This window comes from Xyrauchen texanus, chromosome 26 (genome assembly GCF_025860055.1).
Source record: "Xyrauchen texanus isolate HMW12.3.18 chromosome 26, RBS_HiC_50CHRs, whole genome shotgun sequence".
NCBI classification, from domain to species: Eukaryota; Metazoa; Chordata; class Actinopteri; order Cypriniformes; family Catostomidae; genus Xyrauchen; species Xyrauchen texanus.
In genome coordinates this window covers 26,655,912-26,672,887 of record NC_068301.1, presented here as the reverse complement: position 1 = coordinate 26,672,887, position 16,976 = coordinate 26,655,912, and the positions used below count along the sequence as shown (strand labels likewise).

Sequence of the window (16,976 nt, the reverse complement as noted above, 5' to 3'; positions counted from 1 at the left end):
TTTATAGTAAAAAAGGACTTAAATATTGATCTGTTTCTCATCCACACTTATCATATCACTTCAGAAGACATTGATTAAACCACTAGAGTCTTAGGGATTACTTTTATGCTGCCTTTATGAGATTTTTGGAGTTTCTAAGTTCTGGCCAAAATGTACATTTTATGGACCGACAGATCTGAAATATTCTTTTAAAATCGTTGTGTTCAGCAGAAGAAAGAAAGTCAAACACATCTGGGATGTCATGAGGGTGAGTAAATAATTCTGGAATTTTAATTTTTAGGTGAACTCTTACTTAAACAACTTCAGAATTTTAACTTTGAATCAATAGTTTTATGTTTTCCCATAGTTTTACATTTAAAATGATAATAAACAAATCCATACGGCACCAAAACGCCTGTAAAGGGAACACACTGTTGTGCTCTATAATGCTGCTATAGATAACTCCCTTTGTGTTCCATGCAAGAAAGAGAACAATGTGACAGTAAATAATTAAAGAATTTTCTGGAGTGTGGTGTAATGCTCTAAAACTGTCTCAAACAACTACACAAGGCCTGCTATTAACTCAAAGTAAATATGAGCAGAATGTTCAAACAAAATCAATTTCAGGACTCGCCCTTTAAACAAGAAGTGCCAATGAATGTTTTCTATGACAGAGGTTCAAGGATAGCGTGTGTTAGTGCCACAAGCAGTGTTGTGGAACAGACCTCTGTAAGCCAGTCATTCAGACCCTGTGGGTATTTTGACCTGCTTAGATGTAATATTTACCCATCTGACCATGCAAATGGTTTATTAGCCTTGGCAGTGGGGTGCCTTTCAAGGAGTCACATGTCTACCCTGCTTAAGACAGCTGCTCCCTTGACACTCTTATGCTTTCAGCTCATTTAGAACAGCTAGGAAGAGATCTCACCACTAATTTCACATATTAAATAGTCAGATTGGCATAGCTTGAGAATCATGTAGCGGCATATGGCATACTGTAAGTTAACAATTTTTTGACTTAAAAACTGAGAGACAGGAATACCCATTCAGGATATAATATTCCTGTATATACAGACTACTACTACAATGTAGTTTCTGCCATTACATACACTGTACATAATATACTGTATTTTTTTCTTTATATAACAGATGTTTATTAGATTTGCACTACTTGTGCGTATGTGGGTATGTATGTAGGTGTGTGTCTGAGTGTATGTACATATATATATATTTATTTATTTTTCTTCTTCTTTTTTTCTTTTTCTTTTTATAATCTATGTCTTGCTGCTGTTTGTGTATTGTTGTGCACTGGAAGCTCCTGTCACCAAGAGAAATTCCTTGTATGTGCAAGCATACTTGGCAATAAAGCTGATTCCGATTCTGATAAGCATATAATTACAGTAATTAGATTGTATTAATTAGCAAGAAGCAAGTTAAGCTCAATCAGCAGCATTTGGGGCATAAAGTTGTTTACCAGTAATTTTTATTTCAGCTTGTTGTTCAACAACGATTTTTTACAGAAATTTTTTTATAAAACGCAAAAATATGGGTTCAAGTGAGACTATTATAATGGAAGTGAATGGGGGCTAATCTGTAAAAGTTTAAATACTCACTGTTTCAAAATTATAGCCACAAGACATAAACTCTATGTTAGCATGATTTAGTGAGATAAAATCATTTACTAACCTTTTCTGTGTAAAGTTATAGCCAATTTTACAACTTTGTTGCCATGACGATGTAACACTCTAAACTCAAAAGCTCTAAAAGGACAGTAAAAACAAATATATAAACAACTTAACAGCTCGAATAATACACAAGTTTTAACAGAAGTATTAATATAATTGCTTTTATAAAATAATAAGCTTCAAATTTCTGCCTTTAAACCCTCCAAAATGTGGCCCCTTTCATCTCCATTGTAAGAGCCACTCTGTAACCTCGATTTTTTTTGTTTGTTTTACAGAAAAGGAGAGATGAATGGAAATACATTTTTGTGGTAATCAGTATTATACCACAAATGCTGATGATTGAGCTTAACTTGTATTGAACCTGAATATTCCTTTAATTAAAGGACGCATTAAAGGCCTTTGGACATGGGCCAGTATGTAATTATCTAGCAGCCACATAGAGCACCCTAGCAACCACATAGAAATGCACTACAAACTCATGAAACCCCTTAGCAACTGCACAACAACATCTCAGAATTATGACCTAAGTTTTGCACAGGCAGGCACTTTTCAATTTACTCAATTTAATTTTGCTTTTGTGTCCCAAGTGATTCTGCAGTGTTCCTGTTTGCCCAGTTGTTCCCACACATCATTTACATCTGGAGGCAAACCTCGAACCTTCAAAGGCAAGACACAAATTTAAAGGGATAGTTGACAAAAAAAAAAGGACTTTCCTATGATCACTTACATTATGTTGTTACAAACCTATATGACTTTTTACCAAAAAACAAATTTAGGCAGATTTAAGCTAACATTCATAGCTAGGAAAAATGTGAATGAAAGTGAATGTGACTAAGGCTAATATTCTGTCTAAGATCTCCTTTTGTGTTTCACGGAAGAAAGACAAGTCTTACAGGTATGGAACAATATGAGGGTGAGTAAAGGATGACAGAATTTGAATTTGTGAGTGAACTATAGGCCACTTGAGTCTATTTTGGTACATTTTAAAAGATGCACAAGTACTATGTTCCTCATTTAAAAAGCTTTTCACATAAAGAAATGTGAAGTAGTTTTGAGAACATTTTAAAATCAATATTTAAGTCATTTTTAACTATCAGTTCTCCTCCCTGCCCAGTAGGTGGCGATATGCATGAAGAATAAAAATGACCAAAAACAAAAGAAGAATGTGAAAGTGATGTATAGTAAAGAAAATAATAATAATTTAAAAAAAAAAGACTTCTGATCTGTTTTTTCACCCACACATATATCACTTCAGAAGACATAGATTCAACCACTGGAGGCAAATGGATTACTTTTATGCTGCCTTTATATGCGTTCTGGAGCTTTAAAATTCTGGCACCAATTCACTTGCATTATGAGGACCAACACAGCTGAAATATTCTTCTAGAAATCATCAATTTGTGTTCTACAGAAGAAAGAAAGTCATACATATCTGGGATGGCATGAAAATGAGTAAATGATGAGAGAATTTAAATTTTTGTGTGAACTATCCCTTTAAGAAACATCAATCTTATTCACGCATAATGCTTAAATATTGCTAGAGTCAAAAGTTGAAAAAATGAAAAAACAGGACATTTATAAACTAATTACCATACTGTTTTCAACTGCTTCATCATATGGCATGTTTATTCTTTCAACCAACAAGCTAAATTCACATGCATTGATTTTGGAACATCAAAGGCAGTGAAGGTTATGCTGCCTTCAAATACAGACCAGATTAAGGTATCTCAGAAGACAGAATGTGACTCAAATACTGGATTCTGATGCAACTTGTTGCCTACCTGATTCCTTATACAGCCTATAGAATACAGCAATTTTCATTTAACTCGGAGTCTCTGAGATTGGTATCTCCGCCAAAAATGAGAGTGACATCATCTGGTTCTTCTTTTATCTTTTGAAAAACAAATCTCAACTGTTTCATTCTCTCCTTCGATTGGTTTTTACAGCTTTCCAAATGTGAAGTCATCAAGCACAGCATCTGACCTAAGAAAGTCACCTAAATAAGAAACCAGAAGACAAGAAAAAAAAAAAATTATGTGTACAGTACACCCCACACTTCACTGCCATATAATGCGATTGGTTCAATTATTGATTTGAAAAGTTTGAGCCAAATTTGAATTGGAATATCAATTTTAATTGACCTTTTAATGGCATAGAAAGCCCTTTGAGCTTTCTTTTTGAGTTCATTCACAGCCAAAGTAAAGTTACCCACTGGGGTGAGTTTCAGGCTGAGGTAAGTGTGTTTTTGTGGTTTCAATGGTTCTGTGAGAGAGTGTGAATTTGTGTGTTAGTCCCTGAGATCTGGAACATTTCCGGAAAATCATGACTTTAGTTTTTTGGTGGTTGACTGTCAGGGCCCAGGACTGACAGTAACCCGCCAGCAGATTCAGGCTGTCCTGCAGTTTAGTGGTTGACAGGAGAACTAGGTCATCTGCATAGAGGAGACACTTTATTTCTGTGTCATGTAGAGTGAGACCTTGAATGGGAGAATGTTCTAGTATAATAGCCAATTGGTTGATGTAAATGTAGAAGAGGGTGGAGCTTAAACTGCAGCCCTGCCTCACTCCACGCCTCTGGAGAAAAAAGTCTGGTCTTTTCTTTCCAATTTTAACAGCACATTGACTGTGTACATTGATTTGATGACATCATAGAATTTTCCCCATACACCGCTGTCAATACATTTGAGATCTCTCTCTCTCTCTCTGGAGATTCTTGTTATTGTTGCTTGTATTTTTTTTATTTATTATTGTTTAAAACAATCGCTAAAGTATGGAGAAAATATTACTATAAACGTATGCTTGTTGTCGATGGACTTTTAATCAATGGATCATTTAAACATATTACAAATTAAAATGTAAACATTTATATAGAAAATAAGAACAATAACAAAAGTATTAGTAGCGTAAATGTCATGATGAAATTTGCATCCAGAGAGTAGAAATGAGGAACTATTATTATTGGACTGGTGGCATCGAGGAACATTTAAACGCAGGACTGAACGGATCCACTGTAAATTTCATAATAAAGGTCCACATAGGCGAAACGTTAATGTTTGTAATATTAATCATTAATTTATTCTTTTGATAAAGTTTACATGTTCAGGGAAAATACATACAAATGTCCGTAAATTCACGTTTAATATATGTAAGTTGTTTATATTTGTTCTCATTTGTGGGTCAATGTCAATAAAAATTAAATCAGAAGGATTGACTTTACACCGGAAAAACGATCCACTCTTAATTTGTGGGCCACCTTTCAAAAAAGTCTCAGTGTACACTTGTCCTTCACTGTGTTTTAATACTTGCACAATTTAGTAATGGTTTCCTTGTCTGTAAATTCATTAAAACAGATCATGCGAATGATGGTGGACAGCCCTGGATTTGACCGAGTTTTACAGAAGGTAAGAGTCGCGCGAAGACACAGCAACCTTGAAGTTAGTGATTCTCCTAGGAGATCCACTGGTTGATATGCGTACCAGCAAAACCAGTTAAACCTGCGACGAGCAAAATTAACCGTTCATGTTGTGACCAGGTTGAAATAGTCTCTGCAACCCCTGGCAGAGTTGTGTGTGAGATGAAAGTGGAGGAGGAACACACAAACAGAGGAGGCACTCTTCACGGAGGACTGACAGCCACGCTGGTGGATGTGATCTCCACTACTGCCATCATGTACACTGAGAGAGGAGCGCCTGGAGTCAGCGTCGACATGAATATAACGTGAGTGTTTTTGGTGTGTGTTTAGAAGTACAATACCAGTCAAAAGTTTGGATTCATTCTTTACTTTCAAACTTTAGAATTACATTAAATGTATAGATTACCCAAAAATGAAAATGCTCTCATCATTTACTCATCCTCATGCCATCCCAGATTTGTATGACTTTATTTTTTTACTGAACACAAACGAAGATTTTTAGAAGAATATTTCAGCTCTGTAGGTCCATAAAATGCAAGCGAATGGTGGCAAGAACTTTGAAACTCCAAAAAGTAAATAAAGGCATCATAAAAGTAATCCATAAGACACAGTGGTTTAATCAATGTCTAATGAAGCAACAATATTTCTGGCAATGACTTCTGACATCAAGTTCTTTTTACCATAAATCTCCACTTTCACTTTCTTATTCTTTTGTTTCGGGTGAGTTGCATTCTTCATGCATATTGCCACCTACTGGACAGGGAGGAGAATGTTTTGGAAAAGGACTGAAATATTGATCTGTTTCTCACCACACCTGTCATATGACTTCTGAAGACATGGATTTAACCACTGGAGTTGTATAGATTTTTTTTCATGATTCCTTTGTGCTTTTTGGATCTTCAAAGGTCTGGCCACCATTCACTTTCATTGTATGGACATACACAACTGAGATATTCTTCTAAGAAACTCATACACATCTGGGATATTATGAGAGTGAGTAAATGAGATAATTTCATTTTTGGGTGAACTATCCTTTTGAAGTCATCAAGCCTGTGAAAAAACACAAATGCACCAAAACTATTATATATATTAGCTTCTTTTAAGAATCCACACTTTGCCAATATCACAGCTTTGCACACTCAACCAATATTCACGAGGTACTCACCATGCATAACAGTATTAAAGAAGTTCCCATTTATGCTGGACACTTGTTGACAGCTTAACGCCTTCAAAAATCAAGTTTTTCAAATACATGGGCACAATTTACATCTTGCTACAAAGCTATTTGAAAGCATTTAAACTTAACCATTTTGATCCAGAGGTTTTCAATTGATCAATCATATTCAGTCAAGCATGTCCAAACTTATGATTGGTAATATAACTATAATATGATTAAAAATGTGTGGGATGTCATGAAATAAGGTTATAGTTGGTAGTACTGAATATTTTTCCACTTATTAACAGATACATGAATGCTGCTAAAATTGGAGAAGACATCCTGATAACTGCACAGGTATTAAAACAAGGACGGACTTTGGCATTTGCAACAGTAGATCTAACTAATAAGGCAAATGGAAAGCTTATAGCTCAGGGAAGACACACCAAGCATCTTGGCAGCTAATTATGTACATGTCATGCAAATAACATTTTCTTGATGATATAATAAACTCAATCATAAAAATGTTTTGCACTTTTTTTAGGATATGTTCAGCTGTTTATTTCAAACAATGGGTACAAAGACAAAATATACACCTTTCCCTTTGCTGACTGAAAATTTCAAAGTGGGAAATAAATAATGATTTTATACCATATGACCCAACGAAGATGGCTTACAGATACCAAGTCCCCAAGCACTGCTATAATTAGTACTCAGTCACAGAACAGGGTTATCTATAAAAGAAAAACAGAACTAATTATCCATTTTGAGATCGCCACAAAATTTCTTATTAGGTACATGAGCTTGTCTCCCATCACATACTCCCCACCAAAGATTTAATCCGTTATCAGAAGCTTTTATGTATATAGTGATTGATTGGTGACAATTACCATCTCAACACCAAGAAGAAAAAAAATGCATCAGAATTCCTCCACCAGACACGAGTTTGTCAACGTTCTTAGACATGTTTACCCCCCACACCTCCAGATATTATAAAATATATCAAAATAAGGTCTGTCATATTATAGGCAAGGAATAACACAAATTAAATTGTCCAGCAGTACCACAGAATGAGAAGCAATGCTTACACCAAATTAGTTCTACTGATCACCTTCTAAATAGAAGCCTTTAGAGGAAGTCTACCCAAGCCCTGTCACTGGTTGTCATTACTCATGAAATCCCTAGTACTATAATTTCCCCAATAATAGAGACAATATAGCTATCCCTCATGACACTGATGTTAAAGCCATTCCAACACAAGAGGAACACATTTAAGAGACATCTGTCATTGGTTTCCATTTTTTTCCTTCATATTTTGTAGATTTTTTTTTCCTTAACGTAGAGTTCCTTTTGTATCTGGTATTATTGACGGTGCAGCTCCAAGAAAACAACCACTCAAAATCAATGTTCATGGAAGTTAAAAAAAAAAATTAAAAAAAAATTATCAAACAGAGGGTAAATGAGGTGAACCAAACCAAGATTGGTTGGAGGGGTTAAAAAAAAACTAAATTAATCTCAAGATGAAAATGAGTGGTTAACAAAAAGGAGAGTTCCAAGCACAAGTTCAATTCTATTCAACTGAGGGATGTCTAGATTGAAGGGTGTCTTCCATGCGTTTCTACTAGTCAGGCAAGTATGGACGGAGGTGGTCCTCGATGTCTCCAACCCCCCAACAGGTGAGCTGGTCCTGTGGCAGGTAGAGACAGAGGCTGCACAACTTGAAAACTGTGAGCTTGGTTTTTGTAGTCTGTGGAAGAACAGAAGCAAATATTAGAGGTTTGTTATGTGTATCAATGTTCACCTTTATTTCCTTGTTTTTAACCAACCTGTAAGTGCTGTCTGTCCATGAAGAGAAAGACAGACTGATTAGGGTTGTTTATAACCATGCCAGCCTTGTCCTTCCGACCAACAGCATGCAAAAACTGTTTCTCATAGTCTGCGTGGTGAAATTCAAATTTGGCCTGTGAACATAAATATAACAACTTTAGTCTTATTTTTCATTTACAGTTTTACAATAAAATTTTTTAATCCCCTTTTTCTCCCAATTTGGAATGCCCAGTTCCCACTACTTGGTAGGTCCTCATGGTGGTGCAGTTACTCCCCTCAATCCGGGTGGTGTAGGACAAGTCTCAGTAGTCTCCGCTTCTGAGACAGTCAATCCGCACATTTTATAACGTCGCTCGTTATGTATGCAGCGACTCCGCTTGTGGAGGCTCATGCTACTATCCGTGATCCAAGCACAATTTACCACGCGCCCCATTGAGAGCAAGAACCACTAATAACAAACACAAGGAGGTTACCCCATGCGACTCCACCATCCCTAGCAACCAGGCCAATTTGGTTGCTTAGGAGACCTGGCTAGAGTCACTCAACACACCCTGGATTCGAACTCGTAACTCCAGGGGTGGTAGCAAGCATAAATTCTCACTGAGCAACCCAGGCCCTGCCGTCTTAAATTTATTTTGACATTTTCTGAAGAGTGGTGTTTGCCTGTGCAAAACTTGTCTCTTCAATACTATGGTGTTTTGAGTGGTTGTCAGGGCATTGATATTAGAGGTCAACCATTAGTAGATTTTACCAATAACTAAGGTGCTGGCAAAGACCAATAACCGATCTGTTGGATGATAGTTATTTAAAATGTATCAATAGAATGTTTAAAAAAAAATAAAAAATGTCTTTGTGCCTGTCTTGGTAAGGAAAGGCCGAGTCCACAATGAATACAATCCCAAATGCTGTATATTGTGCAACCAAAACCTCAATAAAGAAAAAGAAAACAAATTACGTTAACTTAAAAGCGTCTGCCAAATGAAAACTAGTCCAAAATACACCACTCCTATTTTGAAACATTGGAGACTTGGCTCTGTTCCAATGCTCTATATTTACATCATTATATCTACAAAATGTATGGTAAATAAATGGTTTTTTTCATAGCCTATATATTTCAGCAGATGATGTTTAATGAGGAATTAGGGTCACAAGATATGAAGTTCACAAGGAAATGTACAGTTGAAGTCAGAAGTTTACATACACATTAGCCAAATACATTTAAACTTTTAAATACATTTTTCACAATTCCTGACATTAAACTGTTGAAAACAGTCCCTGTTTTAGGTCAGTTAGGATCACTACTTTCATTTTAAGAATGTGAAATTTATTTCAGCTTTAAATTCTTTCATCACATTCACAGTGGGTCTGAAGTTTACATACACTTTGTTAGTATTTGATAGCATTGTCTTTAGCAATGGTTTAACTTGGGTCAAACGTTTTGGGCAGCCTTCCACAAGCTTCTCACAAAAAGTTTCTGTAATTTTGGCCCATTCATCCAGACAGAACTGGTGTAACGGAGTCAGGTTTGTAGGCCTCCTTGCTCACACACACTTTTTCAGTTCTGCCCACAAATTTCAGATTGAGGTCAGGGTTTTGTGATGGCAACTCAAATACCTTGACTTTGTTGTCCTCAAGCCATTTTGCCACAACCTGAGGTTTTCTTGGGGTCATTGTCCATTTTGAAGACCCATTTGTGACCGAGCTTTAACTTCCTGGCTTATGTCTTGAGATCTTGCTTCAATATATCCACATTATTTTCCTTCCTCATTATGCCATCAATTTTGTTTAGTGCACTTGTCTTCTGCAGCAAAGCACCCCCACAACATGACGCTGCCACCCCCATGCTTCACGGTTGGGTTGGTGTTCTTTGGCTTGCAAGCCTCACGCTTTTTCCTCAGAACACAACGATGGTCATTATGGCCAAACAGTTAAAACTTTTGTTTCATCAGACCAGAAACATTTCTCCAAAAAGTAAGATCTTTGTCCCCTTGTGCACTTGCAAACTATAGTCTGTCTTTTTTATGGTGGTTTTGGAGCATTGGCTTCTTCCTTGCCGAGCAGCCTTTCAGGTTATGTCAATATAGGACTCGTTTTACTGTGGACATAGATACTTGTCAACCCGTTTCCTCCAGCATCTTCACAAGGTCCTTTGCAGTTGTTCTGGGATTGATTTGCACTTTTCACACCAAACTACATTATCTCCTTTCGGAGTGGTGTGATGGCTGCGTGGTCCCATGGTGTTTATACTTGCATACTATTATTATTTGTACAGATGAACGTGGTACCTTCAGGCATTTGGAAATTGCTCCCAAGGATGAACCAGACTTTGAGGTCCACGATTTTTTTTTCTGAGGTCTTGGCTGATTTCTTTTGATTTTACCATGATGTCAAGCATAGAGGCACCAAGTTTGAAGGTAGGCCTTAAAATACATCCACAGGTACACATCCAATTGACTCCATCAGAAGCTAATTGGCCAATTGTCTAAAGGCTTGATATAATTTTCTGGAAGTTTCCAAGATGCTTAACTCTTTCCCCGCCAGCGTTTTTAAAAAAAAGTTGCCAGCCACCGCCAGGGTTTTTGACGATTTTCGCTAAATTTTAATGGCCCGCAGAATATTTTCTTCCATGAATATATGAAGATGCTATATATCACAATAAAGATCTGAGCCTCTGCTTTTAGGCAAAAAAAAAACGATTTTATTTTATCTTCATTTGTTCTTTTTTATTGCGACTTGAACAGAGGTCGGTTTTGTCAAAAAACAACATTTCAGACGAAAAGCTGATAAAAAGGCATGTTTATGTCTGATATTTTGAGCTTCTCAATACTCCACTTCTTCATGTTTGAGACGATCGCAGTCTGTTTCTTTGATCAAAGAGTTGCATACTCTTTCAAAACATGCGGAGGGGTCTTCCTTACCGTATAACACCTAAAACACGGAAACCCGGAAAATTCCGTGATTGGCGGGGAAGCGTTTTTTCATAAAACGCGGAAAATTCTGTGTTTGGCGGGGAATGAGTTAAAAGGCACACTTGGTTTAGGTAAATTGCTGAACCACTGGAATTGTGATTTTCAATTAAACGTCTGTAAACAATTGTTGGAAAAATTACTTCCGTCATGCACCAAGATGATGTCATAAACGACTTACCAAAACTATAGTTTAATAATATAAAATCTGTGGAGTGGTTACATTCATTTTAATGACTTCAACCTTGTGTATGTAAACTTCTGACTTCAACTTTGTGTTGACGGGGCACGCATCCATAGTCACATTTTCCTTGCATGCTCTCAATTAAACTTAAAACACTTGATTAACTAAAACTATACACTGAACAAAATATACATTAAAGTGAAAATAAAAATATTGATTAATATTGTCAATGATGAAAGATTTAGATACAGCAAATTCCCACGTGGTGTCAGTAGCCTCTTTCAAACATGCAACCAGGTAAAATACAGGCAAATCATTGGGTTGCCTTTACTGGTAAATGTACCAAATGTGCTGTTCACACTAGGTTTGCAGCAGTACACCGGTTTCACGGTATACCACTGTTTGAAAATAGACGGTTATCATACCATGTGCATTTGCTTATCTATAGTATTGAGAAAAAAATGCAACCGGACGGAGAATCTCACATGCGCGTGTGCATCTCCTTTCCTCCTTGTCTGCCTGTCAGACTCGTCAACTTGCACCACACACACACGCAGCAGAGAAAATGTCAGAGAGAAGCAAGGCGAGAGGGTCTGACATGAGTGTGTGTGTGAGTGAGTGGGTCGCGAACAGCAGGGAAAGAACAATGCCATGGTTCTCCCATTGAAGATATTTAGGCGGCCGCACAAGTGATTGACAATGTAGGACCGCCAAGGCAGATTTAACGATAATCTCGCAAACAGCTAAAGACTTCTCATCTGCACTTTCACGAGTGTAACAAGCTCGCGCTAATGATCTGCTCTTCTCACTTGCGTGCGCGTTCAACAACTTGATATTGTGGAATGCAGACATCAAAACTGATGCGACCAATTTCAATTCTAGTTAGACTTTTCTAGTTTAAAGTGTTACAGAGATTGTCAATTCGAACCTCTAAACAGTAGCAGCCCTGACATGCCAAACAGCACTGAGGAGGAAAAGAGCAACACTGTGCTATGCGCCAAAATATATTTTACATGAGTAAAATTAACGGTTATATTTTGACAAAATGTTATAGTTTCATATGAAATAATCTAAAAGGTTGAATCTATTAGACCTCATTTTATATCAGCAGTGGCAGTTTTAGTTAAAGTTTCAAGATGTGTTTCAGCTAGTATTTATTTTTCATAAATACATTAATTTATTATTATTATTACTATTATTTAAGACTAGCACACTGACCCAACCATGGTAATGAGGAGCCTTTCCTTCTGTGTAATATGTGTATAAATATTAGGTAACAGATGGGACAATAATGGGCCCATATAAGTAAATATGCTCTTCAATTTTTAAAAGGGGGAATGAAACTTCCTGTAGACTTTGACATCAACAAAAACAATGTCACTTGATGCATGTCCTTGTACTGGAAAACCATGAACAAAACTATACAACATAAAAGAAAATGCAACCCAGGATACATTAAATACAGGTTATGTTTAATCTATGGCAGGTCTACTACACTTGATTTCCAATGTTTCCTGAAGCAAAACCAGTTGAGAAGCACAGAGTTAAAGTTACAGACAGGAGCAGTCTGGCTGTGCTGTCACGCACCTACAGTATATGTTAATTATTAATAATCATAGGACGTTACTTTAAAAGCTCACACAGCTGATGTTATTTTTCATTTAGTAGTTCATTTAACATGCTATGCTAACATGCTTTAGTTATATAACCCATTATAGTTACATGCCATTTTATATCATGTTTATAATTCTGTTATCTTTCTTATTTTTTCTATTTATTTTATTTTCAAAAGGGAGACTTTTTTTACACATACTTCAATAAAGAAATGAGAGAAATTGAGTTCGGATCAAGCTATCAAACAAAATGTGAAAGCACACCTCTCCACCACAAGTATTCATGTCCGTAGCAAAAGCTGTGTGGGGTTTCAAGCCAAAGTTTAATACTTGGCGTTAGAGGTTTGTTCAAATATTTGACCCAATGTATGAGAAATAGTATTAGTGATGCTCAAAGCACCACTAATTATGCTTTTGGGCAGGAGAAAAACATACCTGAACAGGCCTGAATGATTCATGTTCAGCCCCTTTCCATCTGGAGAAAAGGAGACAGACAATCTTCTCAATATCGTTGCGGGGCCAAAGGATGAAGTCCATCTCCTGGGTACAACCTATCACATCCTATTAGGATTCAGAAACAATGGTGAGAGATAAATATCAAGTGATGACACATGGATTTCTGGACAAGACAGAGCATTACAATTGCAACGCAGTAGTAGCTTAAAGGGATAATTCACCCAAAAATAAAAATTATCATCATTAACTCACCCTCATGCCATCCTAGATGTGTATAACTTTCTTCTGCTAAACACAAATTACGATTTTTAGAAGAATATTTCAGCTCTGTGCATACAATGCAAATGAATGGTGGCCAGAATTGTAAAGCTCCAGAAAGCACATCAAGGCAGCATAAAAGTAATCCATAAGACTCCAGTGGTTAAACTTGTATCTTCAAAAGCGATATGATAGGCGTGGGTGAGAAACCAATCAATATTTAAGTCCTTTTAAGATTTTATTAATAGCGTGGAACTTTTAATTTTAGAGGCACTTTAACTTTGAAATGCACCACGGACTCCAGACTTATGCTTCCAGATGTTCATTCAAACAGATAAGGGAAATAAAATGTGCACTCCTACAATAATCTACAACTTATTACAATATAAACAATTAAAAGTAAACATTGTCATATTTCACCAACATTATATCATCATCATCATCAACTGTTGATCTTTGTCATACATTTCTGATATGGCTTAATGATTGCGAACTGCTCTGCAACAGCTGGAAATACTCACAAGCCCTCACATGCCATGTTTTCACTTTGAAGGAGGCAGCGCATGCATTTATTTAATTAAATCATATTCTTTTGAAGTTCGATAATCGCATTGTCATATCATGAGTCCTGTGTTTTCGCCCCAAATTTAAGACTCCTTTTAAATAAAAATTAAGACTTTTCTTTGACAATTTAAGGATCCGTGGGAACCCTGTTATAGTAAAAAAGGACACCCAAACCTATCATATCACTTCATGTGTCATGGATTAAACTACTGGAGTCATAAGGATAACTTCTATGCTGCTTTTTGGAGTGCTAAAGTTCTGTCCACCATTCACTTGCATTTTATGGACCTATAGAGCGGAGATATTTTCCTAAAAATGTTAATTTGCGTTTCTGCAAAATAAAAGAAAGTCAAATATATTTGGGATGGCATGAGGGCGAGTAAATAATGAGATTTTTTAATCTTAAACTGACAATGCTGAAATAAAACCAGTGCATAGCAATACTTACTCTACGCATTGACTGGTAACGAGGCGCATGCAACTGCACAACATCTTTCTGGAGAAGTTCTAAAGAACTCTCTAAAGAGTAGCTTGAATCCTTCACACCTTTAAGGATATTTTCCTCATAGTTGTTGGTCATCACAGGGACCACCTCAGCTACTTCGAAGAGCGCGGACTTCTTTCTCTGCAAAAGTGGTTCAAAGTAACATCAGAACAATCCCCGTCATCACAAACTGAGAAGAATTCAAAGTGGTTCCCAATTCTGAATGTTGTTTTCACAAATTCACATGCTTATTTGAACCACATAAAATTTACCTTTTCCTTGAATACGAAGGCAATGTAGATTTTGAAGTCAAACTGATCAGCCAGAGATTCTCTTTTCTTTCGTAGCTGGGCTCGGAGTCGATTTCTCGTTTGATTCCTTCGAGAATTTGTGTCTCCCATTGTTACTGACAGTAATAATATTCCTTATGCAGACTGTTTTATTTTTCTCACTCTTTATGTTATCCTGACAGTAACTAAGTGACTTTTCAAAACTAAAGAAAACTATAACCAAGCACTACCTGCAGCATATACTAATTTGAATTAAGGAATACATTTTGCAAAAACAAATCATCATTTTCAGATCAATGTGGGTAACGCACATGAACCATGTACATTTGCAATGTATTCTTGCTTTACATCTGTTTTTTGAACTAAAGGAAACCACTCATATAACACGACCCAATCCAAATATTAAATTGTTATATGGTCGACTGTGTTTTAGCAATGAAAATTAGACGGGTGACACAAATGCCTGCTACACTGAAAATCCATACAAACAGATTTGTGGACGTGTTTGTTTGTGAAAGGGGTCAAATCTCTTGCTTTAGTTAAATAAACCTAGTTTAACTGTATCTAAAAAGCTGACAAAGAGACTTGACTATTGTTGCGGACTTTTGAAAGTCTCTTCCAGGATCGATTCTTCTGGTTTGTATCCATGTTTTTGTATAATAACCAGTCTCATAAAAGCACATCTGAACGACAGGTGAGAAAGACAACCATGGCAGAGAAATACAGATGCCATGAGATCTTGGCATCGAGTAAGAACACGGAGTTTGCTGGACATTTTTGGATTTAAGGGCATAAAATGGACATATGAACTGTCCTGCCACAGTTGAGTGCCATTTCGAGGCTTTTATTTTGTGGCTGGCTAGCAAACTAATGCTAGCCTAGCTGAATACACACTTTTGCCACTAACTGACAACCTGGTTGAAGGGAGCTACATCTCTTTCGGGTCCTATATGATTTTAAATCTACAAGATCAGTCAAGCTAATATGAATCGAAGGTCTGACGGTTACATTTTGTTTTTGCTTTATGTATCTCGATGATAGCGGAGACTGGCTTTCATGCGTGGCTGGCTAACTGGCTAACTATTGTGTCTCATTTTCTCGAGTTTTCTTCCTAGCCCGTTGCGATCCGAGCTAGTACTGCAAAACGATCCTAACAAGAAACTCACGTCTTAATACACCGATATCAGTGCAAAAAACCAGCCCGGCTTGATCCCTCCTCGGCGGAGGTTTAGCTAGATGGTATTCGTTTGTTTTCGAGCTTTTCCACAGTCGTCACACACCCGAATGCCATGTCAAGATAAACTGACAAACCGACCGAAATCCTCCGTTCTCTCAGGTGACAGACGGTGGGATCTGCATCGTGGTGGACCCATAATGATGGAGGGAAACGGTGAAATGTCTTTCGAGCGTTCTTTCGAGCGTTTCGGGCCTTAGATCTGTGTTTGTCGGGAAAATAACAAGCGATCCTCGCCGAACAAACAACTTAAAATGGCTGATGCGCGTCACGCAGCTGTGCACATGTGAGAGAGGATAAGGGCGCACGTCATTTTTCTGTCAACTTTATTCATTTCCTGTTGTACCGACTGACATGAATTCGTTGATTTCATATTCAATTAGGAATTACAAATCGGAAAAAAACTAAAACATGAATAAAGTATTTGGTTATTTTAGGATAAACATACTTTTAAAAAACTAAACCAAAAAACAATACTCAATTAATAAAATTATAGGAACAGTTCACCCAAAAATGAAAAAGGACACTCCTAGGTACAATCATGATATTAAGATCGATTACTCTTCCTTGCGCTCTGTGCAAGTGTAATCGAGCTTGAAATCATGATGCGGACTGATCGCAACAGTCTGGTTCCAGAAGTAAACATTACATACATTTTTTCCATAGACTTCTTGATTTTAAACGATAACTTTTAAAAGACAGCTTAAAGCCAGGCCTACCTTGAGCTTCATAAATTGATGTCTGCATTATTTCAACTTCATTTATTTGAAAACCATGTTTGATAGCGGAATTCCTGTTGAACAACTCCCCATGGTCAAGAAAGATCCACCAATCAGAGAATTGCACCCAACAAAGCCCGTGAAACCAGC

At 36.9% G+C, this 16,976-nt stretch overlaps 2 protein-coding genes across 2 annotated transcripts; one reads left to right on the top strand and one right to left on the bottom strand.

Moving 5' to 3' along the window:
- Positions 1-4,918: 4,918 nt before the first annotated feature.
- acot13 (acyl-CoA thioesterase 13) lies at positions 4,919-7,745 on the top strand. The gene is made up of 3 exons (XM_052092953.1): positions 4,919-5,064; positions 5,196-5,380; positions 6,540-7,745. Exons 1-3 carry the CDS (start codon positions 4,981-4,983, stop codon positions 6,694-6,696), a joined length of 426 nt encoding a protein of 141 aa, XP_051948913.1. The 5' UTR covers positions 4,919-4,980; the 3' UTR covers positions 6,697-7,745.
- Positions 6,768-16,375, bottom strand: LOC127619915 (uncharacterized protein C6orf62 homolog). The gene is made up of 5 exons (XM_052092949.1): positions 14,856-16,375; positions 14,548-14,724; positions 13,257-13,382; positions 8,058-8,192; positions 6,768-7,978 (listed from the first exon to the last, which is right to left on the bottom strand). Exons 1-5 carry the CDS (start codon positions 14,982-14,984, stop codon positions 7,853-7,855), a joined length of 693 nt encoding a protein of 230 aa, XP_051948909.1. The 5' UTR covers positions 14,985-16,375; the 3' UTR covers positions 6,768-7,852.
- Positions 16,376-16,976: the final 601 nt, after the last annotated feature.

What these genes read in the sequence shown, in the direction of transcription:
- acot13 (XM_052092953.1), top strand. Translation starts at nt 4,981, where the DNA reads ATGGTTTCCTTGTCTGTAAATTCATTAAAACAGATCATGCGAATGATG. An exon ending in TTGACCGAGTTTTACAGAAG is followed by an intron (nt 5,065 to 5,195) that starts GTAAGAGTCGCG and finishes TGTTGTGACCAG; the next exon opens with GTTGAAATAGTCTCTGCAAC. An exon ending in AGCGTCGACATGAATATAAC is followed by an intron (nt 5,381 to 6,539) that starts GTGAGTGTTTTT and finishes ACTTATTAACAG; the next exon opens with ATACATGAATGCTGCTAAAA.
- LOC127619915 (XM_052092949.1), bottom strand. Translation starts at nt 14,984, where the DNA reads ATGGGAGACACAAATTCTCGAAGGAATCAAACGAGAAATCGACTCCGA. An exon ending in AATCATTCAGGCCTGTTCAG is followed by an intron (nt 8,193 to 13,256) that starts GTATGTTTTTCT and finishes TTATGTTCACAG; the next exon opens with GCCAAATTTGAATTTCACCA. An exon ending in TGGACAGACAGCACTTACAG is followed by an intron (nt 7,979 to 8,057) that starts GTTGGTTAAAAA and finishes GTTCTTCCACAG; the next exon opens with ACTACAAAAACCAAGCTCAC.